The sequence below is a fragment of the Macaca fascicularis genome, chromosome X (genome assembly GCF_037993035.2).
Source record: "Macaca fascicularis isolate 582-1 chromosome X, T2T-MFA8v1.1".
Classification (NCBI taxonomy): domain Eukaryota; kingdom Metazoa; phylum Chordata; class Mammalia; order Primates; family Cercopithecidae; genus Macaca; species Macaca fascicularis.
The window spans coordinates 126,735,931-126,758,956 of record NC_088395.1 but is presented as its reverse complement, the minus strand read 5'-3'; the positions used below and the strand labels follow the sequence as shown (position 1 = coordinate 126,758,956).

Here is a 23,026-nt window from a genome sequence, read left to right as displayed (position 1 = left end):
GTCTTCTGATACTGAAACTCATATTTTCTGGACAAATGCTCAATTCAGCTTCTCTTTAAACAACACTTCCGGTGTCTCAGAATGAATAATTATGAGTTACTACTTTTTAAGGTTTTGTTGTTAAAAACTCTCCCTTCCTGCTAAACTGAACGCTGGCTCCTTTTAATGACAAACTATTCTTTTTACTTTGCTCTCCAGAGCTCTAGGAAATATCTTCTTCACTCTGCCCTGTGTTCATTGTACACAGGGCAGAAGGAAGACGGTTTGAAGAAGAAAGGTTTGAAGACCTACCTTAGCTACCCTGCTAAGACAGATTCTGTTCTCCAGCTTGAGCATGTCCCCATGGGAAGATTTTCCAGAGCCTCCCCAATTCTGGTCTCTCTATCCTGGAGGCTCTCTGGTATGTTAATGTCCTTCTGTAACTGTGGAACCCAGAACTGGATATATAACTCCATGGTAGAGTCCATTAGGATATTACCTCCCTTGACTTGCTTGCTTGAGCTTTCTACCTAAGTGGCCCAAGCTTGTACTTTCCACTTTTTTTATTTTTGAGATAGAGTCTCACTCTGTTGCCCAGGATGGAGTACAGTAGCACAATCCCGGCTCACTGCAACCTCTGCCCCCTGTGTTCAAGGTATTCTCATGTCTCAGCCACCTGAGTGGCTGGGATTACAGGTGTGCACCACCATGCCTGGATAATTTTTGTATTTTTAGTAAAGTTGGGGATTTGCCATATTGGACAAGCTGGTCTTGAACTCCTGGCCTCAAGCTATCCACCCACCTCAGCCTCCCAAAGTGCTGGGGACTATAGACGTGAGCCACCATGCCCGGCTCACTTTCATTTGGGGACTATGGACGTAAGCCACCATGCCCAGTTTACTTTCATTTTTAAGAAAAAAAAAAGTCACACTATTGATTCATAATTTGTCAGTAATATAATCCTGCAGATCTTTTTCCTATGAGTTTTTGCTAATATGGTCTCTTCCATCTTGTGTTTTTGAGATAGACTTTTTTTTTCTAAAGCTCCTAATACTAGATTTTATGTTTATCCCTGTTCACTTTCATCTCATAGGTTTAGGCCCTCTGTTTCTGTTCCAGATAATTCAAAATCTTCATGCATTTGAATCTGAATCGGTGGACTAGCTTCCCTCCTAAATTTGGATCATTTGCAAAATTTATGCTTGCTTAATTTTCATGAAAATGTTTCTGTCATTTAAAATGTATTTTTTTTCTTTTCTTTTCCATACTTATACTCACTTCTAGCACATTGGAAATTAGCATTGTCCTTCAGTTTGAATCATCAGTTTAATATAAACGTATCTTGCTTTTTTCCTTTCTGTAGGGCAGACAACCATAATTGCTTAAGCAAGTAAAAGATAGATTATAACATTTTCTAAGTATAAGTGCATTTAGAACAGTTTCTCAAAGCTTGGCCCACATACCACATATATCTGTATCACCTGACTATTTTTCTTAAAATGCAGTCCCCTGGGTCCCACTCAGGCCTTTAGACTCTGGTAGTGGGGCTCAGAAATCGTCATTTTTGTGTAAAACACAGGTGATACTATGGACGTTGGAGTTTAAGAACCCTGCCCTAGAACTTCAACACAGTGATCTACAGCACTGGGTCTCAACTCTGGCTGTACATTAGAATCATCTGGAGCCCTCTTAAAACTGCTGACATTCAGGACACACCTTGTATTAACTAAGTCATTAGCCAGGCGTGGTGGCGGGCGCCTGTGTTCCCAGCTACTCGGGAGGCTGAGGCAGGAGGATCACTTGAACCGGGAAGGTGGAGGTTGCAGTGAGTCAAGATCACACCATTGCACTCCAGCCTGGGCAACAGAGCAAAACTCTACCTCAAAAATAAAATAAAATTAATTAATTGGTTAATTAAGTCAGAATCTCTGGAGGTGAGACCCTGGCATCTGTATGTTTAAAAGCGTTACCCAGGTGATTCTAATGTGCAACCATTATTGAGAAGCACTGATTTATATGATCCACAGTATAGAATTGAGGATTTAATACTACTAAACAATTTGTCAAATCTCATAAAACCCTTTCAGCTCATAAAATGTCATCTGTTTACTTTGGACTTTGAATTACATGTCCTAGAGTTAAAAGTTACTTATTGTGAGAAAAGACATGAGGTGCCTCTTGTTTGGCACTCAAAATTCCAAAAGCAACTGCCACCATTATTCTTCAGACAAAGAAGGTTGAGAGACACTAGTTGTGTGGCACAGTGCTAGGCACTGCTGGCAGTACTGGAGGCAAACTACAGTAGTAGAAGGCATGGTTCTCAAGAAACTTAGCCCAGTTGAAGAGGCAAACCTGGAAGAAACCAGAGTGAAACGTTATGCAAAAGCTTAATGTAATAAAGTACCAAGCTGCAGGACACCTGTTAAATATTAGTTCAGAAGTTCAGCAGAAGAGATCAATGAAGTCTGCAGTGGTCAGGGGATAATTTGCCAGCAGGTGGGGTTTGAGCTGCTTCTTGAAAACATTTCAGTATTTAAATTGATGGTGGAATGAATGGACAGCTTCCTAGATGAAGATTATGGTATTAGTTCAGATGACTTCAAATGCAAGTAACAAAATCCCTGAATTATCAATGGCTTAAACTTTTACAGATAATTACTAGTCCACTTGTCTTAGTCTGCTCAGGCTCCTATAACAAAATACCATAGAATGGGTGGTTTAAACAACAAACATTTATTTTTCGCACTCTCGAGGCTGGAAGTCCAAGATCAAGGTGCCAGCACATCTAGTGTGTGGTGAGGGCACTCTTCTTGGTTTGTAGATGGCTGCTTTCTTGGCTTTACCCTCACATGTTAAAAAGAAAGAGGGCTATGGTCTCTTCCTCTTCTGATAAGGACACTAATCCCATCATGGGAGCCCACCCTCAGGACCTCGTCTAAACCTAATTACCTCCCAAAGGTCCCACCTCCAAATACCATTACATTGAAGATTAGGACTTCAACATAAGAATTTTGGGAAATAACATTCAGTCCATAGCACCACTTCACAAGATATCAGAAGCTGGGCAGTCCCAGAGTTTGTGTAGCAACTCAACAATATCAGTATTTTTATCTTTTTGTTTTGACATCCTCAGTGCAATGGCAATGTCTCCCCTCATGGCTCCAAGATGACTGCCACAGAGTCAAGCATCCTAACTCTGGTAACTTAAGCAAGAGATTGATGGAGCTCTTTTCCATGATCATCTCTTTTTCGGAGAGGAAAAATCTTTCCCAGAAACTCCCTCAGAGTTCTCCTTATGTCTCGTTAGCCAGAACTAAGTCACCTAGTCACCCCTATATCCTTCACTAGCAAAAATTTGCATGACCAGCTTAAAACAATTGTGATTTACCTCTTGGGGAACACACGGTCACCTGTAACATAATCAAGGTTCTGTTACTAAGGAAGGAGGGGGAATAACTGGTAGGCAACAAGCCATGTCTGCCACAGATGTAATATGAATGAAAACTTATGCAGCAGTAAGGAGGCCAGCCAAATTAGAGTAGAGAATGTGTAATGTGAAAAGTTTGGCTCGGTAGGGAGGAACCAGACTGTGAAGCCCTTAAAAGCCAAGCAGAAGAATCTAGAGTTAATATAATAGGAGAGAGAGAGAGAGAGAGAGAGAGAGCTATCAAAAGATTTTAAATAGGAGGAGGATGCGGTAAAAGCAATATTTGAGGAAGATCACTGTGACATTGGTGTGTAAATAGATTGGAATCAAGGAGACCAGCTAGCTAATAGAGACCTTGCCTAAGGTGGAAATAGAGTGCTAAGGATAGAGTGAAGAAAAATAATAAAAGGAAAATCAACAGAAGTTGATGTGTGGCTAGTTTGGAGTATTGAGGAGCTGGATTAAAAGTAATGTCAAGATTTCTAAACTGGGTGACTGGGAGAATGGTGGGAACAAAAAAATTGGGAGGGACGCCTGGCTTGGAGAAAAAGAGAAATGCTGAGTTTGGTTTAGGATATATTAAATTGGAGGTGTCAGTGAGCAATCTGAGTCGATGTGTTCAATGGGCAGATAGGCTTTTCAGGGATTAGAAATAGCACTTGGTGCTAGAGACCTTTGCACAATAGCGTCATGGTTAGGAGCAGGGATGCTGGGGCTGGACTGCCAGAATTTGAAATCTGGCTTGGCTGCACCATTTACTAGACATGTGACCATGGGCAAGTTACTTAATTTTTCTTTTCTATTTTTGGAGACAGAGTCTCACTCTGTCGCCCAGGCTGGAGTGCAGTGGTACGATCTCGGCTCACTACAGCCTCCACCTCCTGGGTTCAAGTCATTCTCCTGCTTCAGCCTCCCAAGTAGCTGGAATTACAGGCATGCGCTACCCTGCCTGGCTAATTTTTGTACTTTTAGTGGGGATGGGGTTTCACCATGTCGGCCAGACTGGTCTTGAACTCCTGACCTCAGGTGATCCACCTGCCTCAGCCTCCCAAAGTGCTGGGATTACAGGTGTGAGCCACCGTACCTGGCCCCAACTAGTGTTTTAATTTCTAAGAAGCAACTTCCTGCCGTTGTCTATGTCCCTGTTTCCTCCAAATTGGGGGGAGGGGGACAGATGTGTGTCTTAATTTGTATGTGGAGAGGGAGATCAGATGCAGGAAGGGGATGAAGTGACTTTCCTAATGTCACATAATAATCTGATGGCTGACTGGGCGCTGTCCCTGCCTATAATCCCAGCACTTGGGGAGGCTGAGACAGACGGATCAACTGAGCTCAGGAGTTCAAGACCAGCCTGGTCAACACGGGGAAACCCCATCTCTACTAAAAATACAGAAAAAATTAGCCAGGCATGGTGGTGCACACCTGTAATCCCAGCTACTCGGTAGGCTGAGGCAGAAGAATCGCTTGAACCTGGGAGGCAGAGGTTGCAGTAAGCTGAGATCGCGTCGCTGCACTCCAGCCTGGGTGACAAGAGCAAAATTCCATCTCGAAAAATAAAAAATAAATAATAAATAATAATCTGATGGCTGAGTGAGTTCCAAAAATCTAGTTCAGCATCACAACTGCTGGCCAGATGAGCAATGCTTATCTTTTTTTTTTTTTTTTTTTTTTTTTTTTTTTTTTTTTTTTTTTTGAGACGGAGTCTCGCTCTGTCGCCCAGGCTGGAGTGCAGTGGCGCAATCTCGGCTCACTGCAAGCTCCGCCTCCCGGGTTCACGCCATTCTCCTGCCTCAGCCTCCCGAGTAGCTGGGACTACAGGCGCCCGCCCCTGCGCCCGGCTAATTTTTTCTATTTTTAGTAGAGACGGGGTTTCACCATGGTCTCGATCTCCTGACCTTGTGATCCGCCCACCTCGGCCTCCCAAAGTGCTGGGATTACAGGCGTGAGCCACCACGCCCGGCCAGCAATGCTTATCTTGTGGCACGTTTCCAATTTTCAAAACAGTGACATAAGTCTAAATGGTTTATTAAAATTCTCTATAAAATAAAGTGGTGTTGTTCTATGATGCAATCCCTATACTAACCACATGGTGATGCTGCAGACAGATGTACAGATTTGGTGTTTAAGAATATTTTTTATGTTTGTAAATTATGGTACAGTTACACAAAGATTATGCAGGCTTTTAAAAGAATGAGGTAAAGCTACAGATTTGTAAGAACAATCTTCAAAAGATACCACTAAGTGAGAAAAGTAAGTCACTGAACAATATAAAGAACACGCTCATATTTGTCTATTTTTTTTTAAAGAATGTAAATATATATGCTGGTACATATATGATTTTTCTCCGCAGAATAAAAAAAAAAAGACCAATAACAGTTGTTACCTTGGGCAATGGGACTGGGGTCCAAAAGAGGGGAGAGGGTGACTTTTTGGATAACTTTTTTTTTTGGCGGGGGGGCAGTTCAACAATTCTTCTACCTCAGCCTCCCAAGTAGCTGGGATTACAGACAGGCACGCACCATCATGCCTGGCTAATTTTTGTATTATTAGTAGAGACGGGGTTGCACCATGTTGGTCAGGCTGGTCTCGAACTCCTGACCTCAGGTGATCCGCCAGACTCAGCCTCCGAAAGTGCTGGGATTACAGGCATAAGCCACCGCGCCCGGCTCATAACATTTTAAATGATTTGATTTTTAATAATTTACATTAATTTAAAACTCATTATTACAAAAAAATCCATTCGTTGTACAACTTTACTGCAGAAGTTAATAAAAATCTCTTCTCCTTCATCTCTCTCTCTCTCTTTTTTTTTTTTTTTTTTTTTTTTTGAGACAGAGTCTTGCTCTGTCTCCCAGACTGGAGTGCAATGGCACAATCTCGGATCACCTGCCTCAGCCTCCTGAGTAGCTGGGATTACAGGCACCTGCCACCATGCTCCGCTAATTTTTGTTTTTTGTTTGTTTGTTTGTTTTGTTTTGTTTTTTTAGTAGAGACAGAGTTTCGCCATGTTGGCCAGCCTGGTCTCGAACTCCTGACCTCAGGTGATCCACCCTCCTTGACCTCCCAGAGTGCTGGGATTACAGGCGTGAGCCACCATGCCCAGCCCTCCTTCATCTCTTAATCCGACTCCCCAGAAGACAGAGAGCCCCTGCTGAGAGTTTGAGATCTCATCACTCAGAATGTGGTCTCCAGACCAGCAGCATCAGATCACTAGGGAAGTTGCTAGAAATGCAGATTCTTGTGTCCTACCCCAGACCTGTTGAACTTCACAGTGGGGCCCAGTAATCTGTGTTTTAATAAGCCCTCCAGTGGTTGTAATGCATAAATCATTTTGTTTTAGCAGATTGGATCAGATCTTTTGGCAGGGGAGGTTGAGAATACTACTGACCGTGAGAACAAACAACTCAAAATGACACGTTTCCATTTCTCCAGAGAACTCTGGCTGAAGAGTTGGCAGCCCCTTGAGCCCACTGTGACCTCACTGTGGGGTTGAGCGACGACTATACTGTCATCCAGACAGTGGATATTATAGGTATTATCCAGAAAAAAGGGAAATGCCAGAAGGAGAAAGGAAAAAGAGAGAGGGTAGGAGAAACTTAAAAAAGGATGAGTAGGGAAAGGAAAAATGGGGCAGAGAAAAAGATAATGCAAATAAAAAAAGTAAAGATTCTATGGTGGCAAATAGATGACACCAATACCTCAGGGCCACTCATTTATTTATTTTTATTATTTATTATTATTATTATTATTTTGAGACAGGGTCTCACTTTGTCACCGAGGCTGGAGGGCAGTGGCGCGATCTTGGCTCACTGCAACCTTTGCCTCCCCTGTTCAAGCAATTCTTGAACCTCAGCCTCCTGAGTAGCTGGGTTTACGGGCATGTGCCACCACACCCAGCTAATTTTTGTATTTTTGGTAGAGATGGGGTTTCACCGTCTTGGCCAGGCTGGTCTTGAACTCCTGATCTCAAGTGATCCACCCCTTTCGGCCTCCCAAAGTGCTGGCATTACAGGCGTGAGCCACCGCGCCCAGCCCATTTATTTAATAACTGTTTATTATTCTTCCATTCTAAACCTCTGCACCTTTAAGTTCATTTCCTCGGCTTATCCCCACATTTCATTGTCTATCATTTACCAAATATGATAGGGTCACCATTTCTTACATAATTCAGTATGTTGACATGTAGGGAAATGTTTGCCAGTGATTCCCTGCTCTTTGGCCAAAAAGTAATGCACTCTCAAAGGTGCTGAAAAGAATCTTAATCTCCCTATGATGGTAGGGGACAGTGTGGGGGGACTGCTGAGGAGTTTGTGCACTGGGGTGGTATGAGGTATATTCAGGAGAGCAAATAAAAGCACCCTAGGTACAAGCAGTATCAACAATCAAGTCAACCTATGTGAAGCTAGATCGGAGGGGATCTCACAGATTTCCTCAAACACTAATCCCAGTCTCACGTATACATCTGCATCTAGCACCGAAAGCCAAGGAAAAGCTCCTTCAATCTGGGGCAGGGTAATGGGAGACTGTATACAAAAAGGGATCTTTCTCACAGTGTTTTTTGGGGAAAACGTTAAACAATTCTGAGTATGGGAGTTCAGCGCAAACAAAGATTTGAGAATTTTTAGCTTATTTATTCTGACAAAATACCCAGCATGTATCTACAACTTTTTTTTTCAAACTTTTTTTATTATCACAGTTGAAATAATTTCTACATTGTAATTTAGAATGCATGCACACATGCATGTGCACACACACACACATATACATACACACACACTTCTATAAGTAAACCAAAAGTGGTCAAACATCAACTTTCAAAACATTGTTGTGTCTCACGACGATGCCTGTCCCAGTCAAGGAGCCAACATTTGTATTTGCCTGAGGAAAAGGTTGTGATGGGGGCGAGGGTGGATTTCGCTTGTAAGGCTGCTCGTATTTCACTGTGTTTCTTTGTTTTTTTAATTTGATGACACCTTCAAGAGATAAATGGCGACAATTTGTTACAACAGATATTTGACAAATTGGGACAGTATTTTATTTTAATTGTTAGAGACAGGGTCTCACTCAATTGCACAGGCTGGAGTGCAGTGGTGCCATGATAGAGCACTGCAGCCTCAACCTCCTGGGCTCAAGCAATCCTCTCATCTCAGCCTCCCTGGTATCTGGGACTACAGGTGTGCACCACCATGGCTGGCTGTCCTTATATATAAATATAAATATAGTATATGTGTATATATGTATATGTATACATACATATATGTATGTATATATAAATATCTATATATGTATATATAAATATATGTACATATATAAAAATATATATACATATATACACATATAAATATATTTATATATAAATATATACACATAAATATATATTTATATATGTACATATATAAATATATATGTATATATAAATATATGTACATATATAAATATATATGTATATATAAATATATGTACATATATAAATATATATTTATATATAAATATATGTACATATATAAATATATATTTATATATAAATATATGTACATATATAAATATATATTTATATATAAATATATGTACATATATAAATACATATTTATATATACATATATAAATATATGTACATATATAAATATATGTACATATATAAATATATGTACATATATAAATACATATTTATATATAAATATATACATATATAAATATATATTTATATATAAATATATGTACATATATAAATACATATTTATATATAAATATATGTACATATATAAATACATATTTATATATAAATATATGTACATATATAAATACATATTTATATATACATATTTACACATATAAATATATAATTTATATATTTATATAGTTATATGTGTATTTATATATATATACACACACGCACATATATATGTATTTTCAGAGACAGGGTGTTGCTCTGTCACCCAGGTTGGAGTGCAGTGGTGCAAACATGGCTCACTGCAGCCTCCACTTCCTGGACTTGAACAATCCTCTTGCCTCAGTCCCCAAGTAGCTGGGACTACAGGTGCACACCACCAAGCCCAGCTAGTTATTCATTTTTTGTAGAGAAGATGGGGTTTCACCATGTTGGCCAGGCTAGTCTCAAACTCCTGAGCTCAGGCAATCTGCCTGCCTTGGCTTCCCAAAGTGTTGGGATTACAGGTGTGAGCCACTGTGCCTGGCCAATTTTAAATAAATGAGCATTTACTCACATAGAACCCTTGAATTACAAAGCTGGTGCCACCTTAGAGATCATCTGAGGCCCACCAATATTGTTTTGGGGAGTTTTGAGAAAAACACCATGCCCAGGCCTGACTCCAGACAAACTGAACCAGAAGCTCAAGGGATGGGACCAAGGGGCATTTCCACTTTTAAAGCTCCACAGGTGATTCCAACATGCAGCCAGGATCAAGAAACAGCTCCAGTCTCACTATTTCATTTTACCAATAAAGATCTAGAAGTTCAGACAGATGAAGTGACCTGCCTAAGGTCACACTGCCAGTAAGTGGTGTCTCACAACCAGCTCCTCTGACTGCCAACCCAATGTTCTTTCCACTATGTTCTTTTTTTGTTTCTTCTTATAGAAAGAACTTAGGGTTTTACTGAACATTAAAGTTATACAATTTACAATTGAGAGAGAAGAGCTAGGGTCCAGTGAGTATTGGTGGGGCATCTCCAGAGGGCTCAACGCAATTGTGGGTTCTCTGAAGACTACTATGCCCAGGACATAGCTCCTGCCAAGTCTCATTGATGGCAGTCGAATGACATTTTGCTAAAGGCAATGACTAACACTGTATGCAGTGTTCATTAGTCTTGTGTTCGGTCACTTGTTCACAAATTAGTTTCACCAATGATAGTAAACATTCACTGACAAATGTTCTCACTTTCAGGAATTAATTACATTAAAGCAAACAATAGTGGGACAGATCAGTGGTTCTTAATGTTTGAATTAGGGTGGTTTATTAACCTTAATATTGGTTAGGGCAGGGAGTCACAGGTCCCATTGGAGAACTAGTGAAAACTACAAACTTCCCCACAAAAATACACATACATAAATGTTGCATGTAATTTCTGAGGATTCACTGACACCCCTCCCATCCTGCCTAAACTCATACATAGACTCCAGATTAAAATCTCCTGGACTAGATGATTTTGAAGCTCTCTTTTAGTGTTTCTCAAAGTGTGGTCCATGGACCACAGAATCAGAATCACTTGGGGTGTTTGTTAAAGAAGAGATTCATAAGACTGCCACAGACCTACTGTTTCAGAATCTCTGGGGAATGAGGTACAGGAATCCGTATGTTAAAACAAACAAACAAACAAAAAAAAACCAGATGGTTCTTTTGGAAACTAACACTTGAGAATCAGTGCTTTATTCCAACTCGACATTTTTAAATGCTTTCATCTGTTGAATATTTTAGGTTTTGTCTGTTCATCTATCAAGTATAGCAAACAGTATGCTTAGTATTAACTCATTACAGAATATTTGTGTGTATGTACATAGGAAAAACACCTGGAAGTGTAGATGTGGGTGTGTGTATATATATGTGTAAATATATATAATAGTGTTAATAGTGGGAATAGAGATCTCTATTTTTCCCCCTTTATTCTTCTGTTTTATTTCTCTCATTTTTTTTTTTCTTCCTGTGTTTTAAAAAATATGCTTCTTGTTTCTGAGCTCAATTCCCCCATCTGAGAACAGGGTGCTGTAACTAGGTGAACTTCAAGATCATGTCTTGTTCCAATGGTCCGTGACTCCATACTATCCTCTAGGTTCCCTCGTCCATCTCACAGCATGAACTGCATAGGTAACAACAGTGTTCGGAGAATAAGCATGTATTATTTTTGTATGTATTACGTTTGAGATGCCTAGCAACCGTTTTTGTGCCCGCAAAATTTTTCTCTTCTTTGTCAAGGAGCCAAAACGGAAATAGTCTACTATCTACGGCCCTCAAAAGTTCCTCCTCTCTCCTTAGCCTTAGAAAATACCGTCCGCCATAGGCATGGGCAAAGACTTCATGACTAAAACACCAAGAGCAATTGCAACAAAAGTCAAAATTGACAAATGGGATCGAATTAAAAGAGCTTCTGCGCATCAAAAGAAACTAGCATTAGAGTGAACAGGCAACCTGCAGAATGGGAGAAAATTTTTGCAATCTACCCATCTAACAAAGGTCTAATATCCAGAATCTACAAGGAACTTAAACAAATTTACAAGAAAAAACAACCCCATCAAAAAAGTGGGTAAAGGATATGAACAGACACTTCCCAAAAAAGACATTTATGTGGCCAACAACATGAAAAAAAGCTCATCATCACTGGTCATTAGAGAAATGCAAATCAAAACCACAATGAGATACCATTTCACGCCAGTCAGAATGGCGATTATTAAAAAGTCAGGAAACAATAGATGCTGGCGAGGCTGAGGAAAAATAGGAATGCTTTTACGCTGTTGGTGGGAATGTAAATTAGTTCAGCTGTTGTGGAAGACAGTGGGGCGATTCCTCAAAAATCTAGAACCAGAAATACCGTTTGACGTGTGCACACGTATGTTTATTGCAGCACTATTTACAACAGCAAAGACTTGGAACCAACCCAAATGCCCATCAGTGATAGACTGGATAAAGAAAACGTGGCACATATATACCATGGAATACTATGCTGCCATAAAAAAAAAAAATGAGATCGTGTCCTTTGCAGGGACATGGATGAAGCTGGAAGCCATCATCCTCAGCAAACTAACACAGGAACAGAAAACCAAACACTGCATGTTCTTACTTATAAGTGGGAGTTGAACAATGAGAACACATGGACACAGGGAGGGCAACAACACACACGGGGGCATGTCAGGGGGTGGGGGCCAAGGGGAGGGAGAGCATTAGGAGAAATACCTAATGCATGTGGGGCTTAAAACCTAGATGAAGGGTTGATAGGTGCAGCAAACCACCATGGCACATGTATACCTATGTAACAAAGCTGCACATTCTGCACATGTATCCCAGAACTTAAAGTAAAATTTAAAAAAAAAAAAAAAAAGACAGAAAAAGAAAAAGAAAATGCCGTCCGCGCATATCTCTTAGGCGCATAGGAAGGGTTGTGAACCAAAAAGCCAGGGCGTGGTTGCCCCGCCCACCGGCCTCTACATCACCACCCCTCTCGCCGCTTTCAAGCGCGGAGATTGGCTGTAAGCAAGAAAGAGCCCCGCCCCTAGTCTTATGACTCGCGCTGAAGCGCCGATTCCTGGCTTTTGCAAGGCTGTGGTCGGTGGTCACCCGTGCTCTTGACCCAGGTCCAGCGAGCCTTTTCCCTGGTGTTGCAGCTGTTGTTGTACCACCGCCGTCGCTGCCGCCGTCGCCTGCTCTGCGGGGTCATGGTGTGCTTCCGCCTCTTCCCGGTTCCGGGCTCAGGGCTAGTTCTGGTCTGCCTCGTCCTGGGTGAGTTGTCGGGCCCTCCCGATTAGTCTGTCCGCCTGGGCCCGGGGCGCCAGTTCAAAGCTACAACCTGAAAGACTGGTCCGAGGGGGCGGGGGGTGAGAGGCTCAGCAACTGACACTGGGCGGCGGCGATTGGCCCGAGGAGGCGAGCGGTGACCTAGAGAAGGCCTGACAGAGGGATGGCGGGGAAGAAGGGCCCAGGAGAGTAAGAAGGGGCCGGTAACGGGGGGGTGGACGCCGAGGGAGTAGGCTGGGAGGAGTGAAGCGTGGAGAGGGTCAGGGTGGAAAGAGTAACTTGGGGAAAACACTGAGGAGTGAGCGTAGGAGGGTGGTACATGCAGATTTTGGGCGCCAGAGACAATTAGGAGAGTCCTGGTTTGCTGAGATCAGGGAAGAGTTTTGAAGATGGTGGAAAAACTATGGGGTGATATAGGAAATTAAGAGAGGAGACCATGCCTGCCTGGAGTAGCTTGGGGGAAGAGTGTGGGTGGGGGACAGATGGAACAGATAGGACAGTAGAGCCTGAGGGGCAGGGGCAGGGACAGGGTTGGGCATTTTGAAGGTTGGAATTTGAGGCTGTGAAGAAGGGGTGATTCAAGAGATTAGGAGTGATGCTGGGTTTGAGTTTGGTAGTCATAGTTTTAAGGGCGAAGGAGCCTAAGGTAGCTGGGGCAATTTCCAGGAAAGAAAACTTGGACCCAGCCTCTGGAGACTAAGGGGTTCGGTGGGAACTTTGATGGGGAGTGCACATCTGACTTGGAGGTATTAAGGATGTCGATTTTCTCCCAGTTTTGCTACTTCCTCCCAGCCAGACGCTGACAAAAAAATCCCCAGACGTTTCAGTTAGGAGGGCCTCCCAGATGAGAGGTTTTGATAGACTGAGTTTGGTAGACTACCTCTTTGCCTTCAGAGTCTCTTGTTTTCTTTCTTCCCCATCACACTAGCCTATTACCTCATTTTTTGGGGGGGTGCAGGGAGCAGGTAGACAACTTGCTAAGGATTGGGTTGTTACCAGGGCCTCATTAGAATGGCTGGATGGGGCCGGGCGCGGTGGCTCACGTCTGTAATCCCAGCACTTTAGGAGGCCGAGGCGGGTGGCCTCACCTGAGGTCAGGAATTCGAGACCGGCCTGGCCAACATGGTGAAACCCCGTCTCTACTAAAAATACAAAAATTAGCCAGGCGTCGTGGCACATGCCTGTACTCCCAGCTACTTGGGAGGCTGAGGCAGGAGAATCGCTTGAACCCAGGAGGCGGAGGTTGCAGTGAGCCGAGATCGTGCCATTACACTCCAGCCTGGGTGACAAGAGTGAAACTGTGTCTCTAAATAAATAAATAAATAAATGGCTGGGTGAATGTTCGCTGATTGTGTTGTGCCCTAATAGGCAGTGGGTCCCTAACAGCTTTAATGCCTGAAGATGAACTTTGACTAGTGTCTCTTCCTGACTTGATTCATGCTGTGCTTTTTGCTACCCACCTGCTCTTGCTATTTGTGACTTAATAAAATAACATAAAGAACAGACCCAGATGGAAGTGGGGAAGAAATAGACTTATTAGGGGTCTGAGAAAGCAGTGAGAGGTATACATTTTGTAATTCACATTTCAGTAGAATAAAATCAACACCCTGGAATAGTCATTCTCCACCAGGGGACATTTGGCAACTTTTGGAGACATTTTTGGTTGTCACAACTGGGGGATTGCTTTTAGCATCTAGTGGGTAGAGGCCAAGGATGCTGCTAAACATCCTAACTAAGCACAGGGCAGCCCCTCACAACAAACAATTATCTTCCTGAAAATGTCATTGATAAACCCTGCTCAAAAACCATAGTATTGGAAGGGTTCTTGATTATCTAATTCAGTGACTCTCAAGGACCTTTTCATGGGTCTATGAAATCAAACCTTTGGAATAATGTTAAGAAGGTTTTTGTCCTTTTCGGCTGGGCACAGTGGCTCACGCCTGCAATCCCAGCACGCTGGGAGGCTGAGGCGGGTGGATCACCTGAGATCAGGAGTTCAAGACCAGTCTGACCAACGTGGTGAAACCCAGTCTCTACTAAAAATACAAAAATTAGCCGAGTGTCGTGGCACATGTCTGTAATCCCAGCTACCTGGGAGGCCAAGGCAGGAAAATCGCTTGAACCCGGGAGGTGGAGGTTGTGGCGAGCCAAAATTGCGCCACTGCACTCCAGCCTGGGCAACAAGAGCGAAACTCCATCTCAAAAAAAAAGAAAGTATTTGTTCTTTGTCCTTTTCACGCTCATCCTCTCACCAGTGTACAGCGGAGTTTACCAGTGGCTACATAACATGTGATGACCTCACCACTCTGATGTTCTTATATTTTATTCATTTCTCAGTTTTAATTTCTAATACTCTAAATACCAATACATATGACTCACATAAACCTCTGTGAAGTCCTCAGTGGATAAGAAAGTAAAGGGGTCCTGACACCAAAACGTTTGGTAGTCCAACTGTTCATAGGGTGCAGGAAACTCTTCTGTAGCACTTCTGAAAGGTGGCCTTGAGGCAGGCTTTGCTTGAATACTTAATTCGAAGCCTTAACTGTCCCTTGGAGCACTTACTGAGGGCCAACTGACCCTAAGAAAGGATTGTTTACAATGGAAAGTACCTTATCAGTGACTAGAACACATCTGACCAAGGCATCTGTTAATCAGTAGTTCCCTGCCAGTTGAATCTGTGCACAAATACAACACTGCTATTGTTTGGGGAAAGTGAAAAAAATAATAGTTGTCCTACTTGTTGGCTTTCATGTCATTAAATTTTTTTTGTTTTTTAATGAAAGCTTTTTTGTTTTGTTTTTACAAAAGCAGTGCTTACTCATTGCAGAAAATAAACATGCAAAAAGAAGCACATAAAAGAACCCATCAGCTCATCTGCTAGTTTGCCATTTATTGATCGGGACTAACTAGATTCATCCTCTTGGAAAATTTCCAAGATTGATCCCCTCCACCTCCAAGTTCAGAGCAGGATTTGGAAAAGTAAATATTAATAATGTACCTAGATCGGATTTTTAAGAGGTTCCAGGATGAAATAGAAACCATTCTTCTATACAGCTGCATTTTCTGATGGCTACTGGTTCAGTGTGGAGCCCAAAGTCCTCCCATATGGCTTTTTCTCTCAAGAATTTAGCAGTTGCTTGGTGGGTTTTGCGCAAGTTACTTTTCTGTATCAAAATGGATACCAAGAATAGGTTTTTGAAAACTCAGTAAATATTTGTAAAGTACCTACTATGTAGCTAGATCAATAAATATTTGCGAAGTATCTACTATGTAGCTAGAACTGTGCCTGGGTACTGTACAGGGTGCCAATGAAGAAGGACCTGTCCTAAATTTATAGTCTTATTAGCATTAGTGCTCTAGCTGTGCCAGTTTGACTTTGTAACTTTATAACTCTATCCCAGCTTCACCCGTAACCTTTTAAAAACAGCAGCTTTAGAGTAAGTACAGAAAAGGATTCTTAGAGGCTATATATTGGTCTTTTTCATAGAGATTAAATTATGCTGGTGTTTATTTGGATGAATTGTAACTGGCCAGATAACTTTCCGAAGAGAAGCTATATGATTTAGAGGTGTTATAAAGTGGATAGTGAAAATCCTTTCTTTATATAATTGCCTAATTATGGTCCTTTTGTGACATCATAGATTTCAGGATTCTTCTGTGGTTATTGATTCTTATAACCAGCTTGACTTCTGTTTTTTGGTTTCTTTGTGTTTGTTGTTGTTTTTTGGTTTTGGGTTCAGATTTTTCTTTTTTAGATTTGAGTCTTTTCTGGGTGGGAAAAACCTCACAGAAATATTCTTAGTGTCCGTCACTGGTAGGAGCCTCTCCCTTCCACACATGTTTACAGAATGCCTATTGTGTCCCAGCCACTATATTAGGTGAAAGTGACAGAGGAATGGATAAGACAGATGAGTTTCCTGCTCTCATGGAGCTTACATTTTAGTGGGAGAAGAAAGCTCAACAGATAAATAACATAATGTCAGATAGTGATAAACACTATGAAGAGGTTGGGTGTGGTGGCTCACACCTGTAATCCCAGCATTTTGGGAGGTCAAGGCAGGCAAATCACCTGAGTTTAGGAATTTGAGACAAGCCTAGCCAACATGGTGAAACCCCATCTCTACTAAAAATACAAAAATTAGCTGGGCATGTTGGCCGGCACCTGTAGTCCCAGCTACTCGGGAGGCTGAGGCAGGAGAATTGCTTGAATCCAGGAGACAGAAGTTGCAGTGAGCCGAGATCATGCCACTGCATTCCAGCCTGGGGAACAAAAGCAAAACTCTGTCTCAAAACAAAACAAAACCCTATGAAGAAGATTACACAGGTAATGAGAAAGGAGAATGAGTAGATGATAGGAATGGGTGATGGTGGATGTTCCTTCTTTATATTATGTGGTCAGAGGGCCTTCCATTATTGGGTGACATTTGGGCAGAGACCTGGGTGTTGGCAGGAGGCCAGCCATTTGACCATCTGGGGAAATAGGAATAAACCTTATCATTTGCAAAATCTTAGGTTACTAGCCTATTTTCCACTCTCTTTTGTTTCCTCCTAGTTTTAATCAAGTCTCTCCTATGGTAGCAGTCTCTAAGAGCAGAGACTACTTTATGTACTGTTATCTCCCATTTCCTGCTTAGCATAGGGTCTGGTACATGGTTAACCCTTAGTAAATTTTTGTTGAAGATATTCATTGGTGGGCACTAGGGATATGATGGTAAACTAGACTCATTTAATCTCCTTTTTCTTCCATGAATTTTAAATGATGTTTTGCAAGAAGTACTTTTGGATTGAAAACTTCAAGATCAGTGCTAAGCAGTACAGATAATTATACAGTAATTTACTAAAGTATAATCCCATATAATAATGCTTACCTGTACTCCTTCAGATATACCTCCATAGTCTTGAAGGGGATGATATGGAGAATTAGGAAGTCCTTGGTGAGGAGAGTTAGGTTTTCACAAAGTTAGGTTTTCTCTGAGAGAAAACAAGCACTAAGATTTTTCTGTAGACTTAAAACATTTCATTTAACTGATAACTTTGATTTTGAGGTTCTACCAAATTATTCTAGTTATAGAGATATTGGAAAGGACAGGCTTGCATTGGTTTGTTAGTCATTGATTATCACATCTGATAGAGTTATAGATATTCAAATATGTCCCAAATACCAGATTAGTTTGTTAGTCATTGATTATCATATCTGATAGGGTTATAGATATTCAAATATGTTGCAAATATCAGATTATCACATCTGATAGGGTTATAGATACTCAAATATGTCCCAAAAGGACAGCTTTGTTCCCCTATATCTTTGGGTAGATTTTGTCTATAACCAAGGATTATTTCGTAGCACTGGAGCTGATTTAAATGACCCTTGATGCAGGAAGGCTGCTCTTCTTTCTGTAGTGCAAAAGCATTCTGATCATAATTTTTTATTAAAGTGATCAGAGATCCCCTCAGACCCAAAAGTATACTTTGTAAGTACTTGTTGGTATCCTGCTATGCATTGTGAAAGAATTCTGGAGGTGTGCCAAACACTGCTCAACAATAAGCACTTTCCATTAGTTGAGTAGTATTGAATCTTGTTTCCTACCCACTCTCTGACCTTAAAAAATTAAGTCATTTTATAGCTTAAAAACATATTTTTATTAACTTCTAATGCTCTTTTTCATGTGTTCAACATTCTTACTTTAAAATCATATTACTTTTCTCTTTTAAGAAACTTACCAAAAAGCAAGGGTATAAGGTAACTGAATGCAATGAGTGTACCTATTATTAGGAATTATAAAGGAGAAGCGGTTAATCTGACTTAAACCTGTAGGAAAACCATCACTCTGAATAGAAAACAAAGACAAATAGGTACTGTATGCCTCTGTGTCCTGTATTTTAAGAAGACCTTTTGCTCAACATCATTCTAAATTCATGAGTTTGAGGATGAGTCCAGAATTTAATATGATGAAAGTAAACATAAAGCTAAAACTTGGGAAGGTTCCCTTTAGGTGCTGTGTTTACTAAAAAGGAGACTTGTAAATTGGTATCTAACTTGTTTGGCAAATTTCTTTTAGCTCTGAAGGGTTTATATGCTTTCAAAGAACCTATTGGAGAAATATGCACTATAATTCTAAACAAGGGTAACCTGCCCAAAGTCTCACAGCTAGGAAGTTGGACTGCCAGATTTGAATTCTAGCTCTTCAACTCCAGGAATGGGGACTCTTAATCACTTCATTTTATGATCAATCCATTATATCTTAGATCATTGTTCCATTTCTTTTTATTGGTCTTGTTTTATTGCTAGCATTATGTTCTTCCCCCACCCCTAATTTTGTGTGTTTATATTTTTTCAGCTACGTTTTGGGTGAGATAGACTTGCAAAAACCTAGCCACTTTTTGCAGTGTCATACGCTTGGGGAAGTAAGGTCTGTGTTCTCTGTGAGAGGTATTTTTTTGTTTGTTTTGTTTTTGTTTTTTGTTTTTTGACCAAGTCTTGTTCCATTCCCCCAGGCTGGAGTGCAGTGGAGTGATCTTGGCTCATGGCAGCCTCTGCCTCCTGGGCTCAAGCAATGCTCCCACGTCAGCCTCCCGAGTAGCTGAGACCACAGGCATGCACCATCACGCCCGGCTATTTTTGTGTATTTTTAGTACAGATGGGGTCTCGCCATGTTGCCCAGGCTGGTCTTGAACTCTTGAGCTCAAGTGATCTGCCCCCCTCCCCTTGGCCTCCCAAAGTACTAGGATTACAGGTATGAGCCACTGCCCAACCAAGGTCTGGGTTCTAAAAGAATTTACAAATGACCTTTTTGGAAAACAGGATTGAGAGGATATTTGACTTTGAGAACGTTGATTTTGAGGCATACCTTTTTCGTTTGTTTAGAGTACAAACTCTCAGCTCTAAAATTATACACTCTAGAATATATTCATCTATGGTTTTTTAATGTCATAAAGCCTTTTAACAATTGGGTATTGTAAAATCAAACACAGCAATAAGGATGGAAATTGCTTGCTAGAGACTTTTTAACAAAGTGTAAATATTTCAACTGTAAACTTACTTTGTGGGAAAAGCTCTGTTCCTAGCTTGAAATCCATGCCAAAATTTATTGAGGTAAAACCCAACATGGGGCTTGAGGGAATATCAGAAGACTTATAGGTTCAAGACTTGGAAGAGCTAAAGGACTGGCCTCTCTGTAATTAGATTAAGCTACATTTTGGATCCCTATTGCAGTGTGTTTTCACCTTGATATAATCAATCAGTATTTATTGAAAATCTAATATGCATTCAACACTACTTGAAATGATAGGAGATAGAGGAAAAGTAATACACATGGTGTCACCTACCATGACACACATGATAGGTGGCATTCATATAAAAGACACACTGCTGGGGGTTGTGGCATAAATCAGATCATCTGGTCAAGGGAGCATACTGGAATTCAAATAAGTGACAGAAGTGTTATCTAAAGGGAATCTTGAATCTATCCATATATATCATTCATTCACAGACTTGGTACTTTTTTTTATTAGTAACAAATTACTTGCTGTATATTATAATTTACCATGGCACACCAGTCTGTTATGAAGTGACAGTTGAAAACTGCTGTGTTGGAGCTTATGACAGTAGGAGGGACAGGATTTACTGCTATAAAATAACTGAATAATTCAGGATAATATAAAATATACTGAAATGGGATATGCATTATTACTGCTCCTTGAGGGCTTTTATAGTCAAGGAAAGCTTTGTGGAGAAAATGGCTACTGAAAAAACAGATAGCGTATCAGCCCAGGTTCTTAATTGTAAGGAAGAGAAATACAATCTGATTGATTTTAAGCAGAAAAGAATTTATTAAAAAGATACTGGGATGTAATTCATATCCTTTGGCGCCACAGTTTCATTCCTAGATATACAGCCAACACACACACATACATGTGTTTACCAATATATGCAAGAATGTTTGCAACAGTGTTTGTAATAGAATCAAACCAGAACTATCTAAATGTCCATTAAAGGTAGCATAGATAAGTAGTTTCTTTTTCTTTTTCTTTTTTTTCTTTTTTTGAGACAGAATTTCATTCTTATTGCCCAAGCTGGTGGAGTGCATTGGTGCAATCTTGGCTCACTGCAACCTCTGCCTCTCAGGTTCAAGTGATTCTCCTGTGTCAGCCTCCTGAGTAGCTGAGATTACAGGCATGCGCCACCATGCCCAGCTAATTTTTACATTTTCAGTAGAGGCGGGATTTGGCCATGGTGGCCAGGCTGGTCTCAAACTCCTGACCTCAAGTGATCCGTGCTCCTCGGCCTCCCGAAGTGCTGGGATTACAGGCCGGAGCCACCACACCTGGCCTGTATTCACCTGATCATAGAAGGTTATACAGCAGTGAGCACAGACTGCAATTATGCACCGCATGGGTGAATCTCACAAAACCTAAAATTGAGTGAAAGAAACCAGACACAAAAGAGAGCATAGTGAATGATTTTATTTATATCAAGTTGAAAAATGGATAAAATTAATCTATAGTGTTAGAAATGAGGATAATGGTTACCCTTGTGAAGGGAATAGTAACTGGAAGGGGAAATAAGGAGGGCTTTGGAGGTGTAGTTGACCCTTGAACAACACAAGTTTGAACTGTGTGGATCTACTTATACATGGGTATAAGGCTCAAGCGATTCTCCTGCCTCAGCCTCCTGAGTAGCTGGGATTACAGGTGCCCACCACCAAGCCCAGCAAATTTTTAGTGGAGATGGGGTTTCACCATGTTGGCCAGGCTGGTCTCGAACTCCTGACCTCAAGTGATCCGCCCACCTTGGCCTCCCAAAGTGGTGGGATTACAGGTGTGAGCCACTGTGCCCAGCCCTCCTTATGATTTTCTTAACATTTTCTTTTCTCTAGCTTTATTTTCAAAACACAGTATATAATACATATATAACATACAAAATATGTGTTAATTAACTGTTTATGTTGTTGGTAATGCTTCCAGTTAACAGTAGGAAATTAGTAGTTAAGTTTTGGGGGAGTCAAAAATAATATGCAGATTTTCAACTGTGCAGTGGGTCAGCACCTGTTCTGGTAATGTTCTGTTTCTTGATACAAGTGGGTTTGGTTTGTGAAAATTATTTGAGCTGTAAACTTAATATTATGTGCACTTTTCCCTTACATCTGTTATACTGTGGCTGTTTCTGTACATATGTTACATATGAAATGTTTATTAAAGGGGTATATTGGGTAACTCAGAATTTCTGGTGCTCCTGGCTATATATACCAAATCCCAATTCAGGATTCAACAACCCAGATCATGCCACTGAACTGCACTACCACTGCCAAGTGTGAAATTGCAGCTTGCTCTGCTGGCCTTGTTGCCTGGGAGCTTGATCCTGCTTCTGCTACTCCACACCTGCCTCCCAACCTGTTCCATTCCTGGCTCCATTTGCAGCCCTCCTTTCAACGTGTGGGGTGGATACCTTTGTTAGGCAGAGCCTAGCACAAGTGGTCCTCCTTACTGCAAGGGAGTCTGTGAAAGCAAGTATCCAGTGTTTTCAGCTTTTATAGTGGGTGGTGATTTCTGCCAGAAATTGTAACAAGGGGACAAGGGGTATTTCAGATTTGGGACAGCCAAAAAGAGAGGAAAATCCATCTTTGAGGTGAGCATTTAGGCCAGTAGAAGAAAATAGACTTCAGGTGTTAGGAACAATAGAAGCCCAGGGTAGAGGTTGAATAGAGTATGGCATTTGAGCCCGGTGGAAACAAGTTTAACTGGATTACAGGGTGTGCTCTGGGAAAATAGTTTGAGAAAAGTTGAAGCAATAGGATGGGACAAGATTAAAGATTACTTTGAAAGTCAGGCAGAGGAATTTAAATTTCATATGGGAATTTTGGAACCAGTAAAAGTTTTTGAACAAGAAAGTGTCGTAAAAGGAAATGGTGCTTAAGGATTGTTAATCTGGCAGCACTTCTAGGGGTATCTAGGCATTGTTTGTCATAATTTAGGTATGGGGTGATAGATTGGGAGTAGAAATAAAAGGCAAAGATTGGATTTAAGAGAAGATTTGAAGGAAAAAAAAATCAACAAGACTTCTTGAAGAGAAAGAAGTAGAGGCTATTTCTGAAACTGAGCTTGAGTGACTGATCCCACTCTTCATTTAGAGCTAGCGAGGCTGAGGAGGGACCCAGTTTGG

At 41.1% G+C, this 23,026-nt stretch overlaps 1 protein-coding gene across 3 annotated transcripts in view; it reads left to right on the top strand.

Annotated features, from left to right (window-relative positions):
- The first annotated feature begins 12,660 nt into the window (after positions 1-12,660).
- The window catches only part of LAMP2 (lysosomal associated membrane protein 2), a 42,066-nt gene continuing 31,700 nt past the window's right edge, over positions 12,661-23,026 (top strand). For all 3 annotated transcript variants that reach the window (XM_005594485.5, XM_005594486.5, XM_005594487.5), the window contains exon 1: positions 12,661-12,852. In XM_005594485.5, coding sequence (XP_005594542.1) covers positions 12,789-12,852 — 64 coding nt within the window. In that variant the 5' untranslated portion in view covers positions 12,661-12,788. The remainder of the gene's footprint in view (positions 12,853-23,026) is intronic.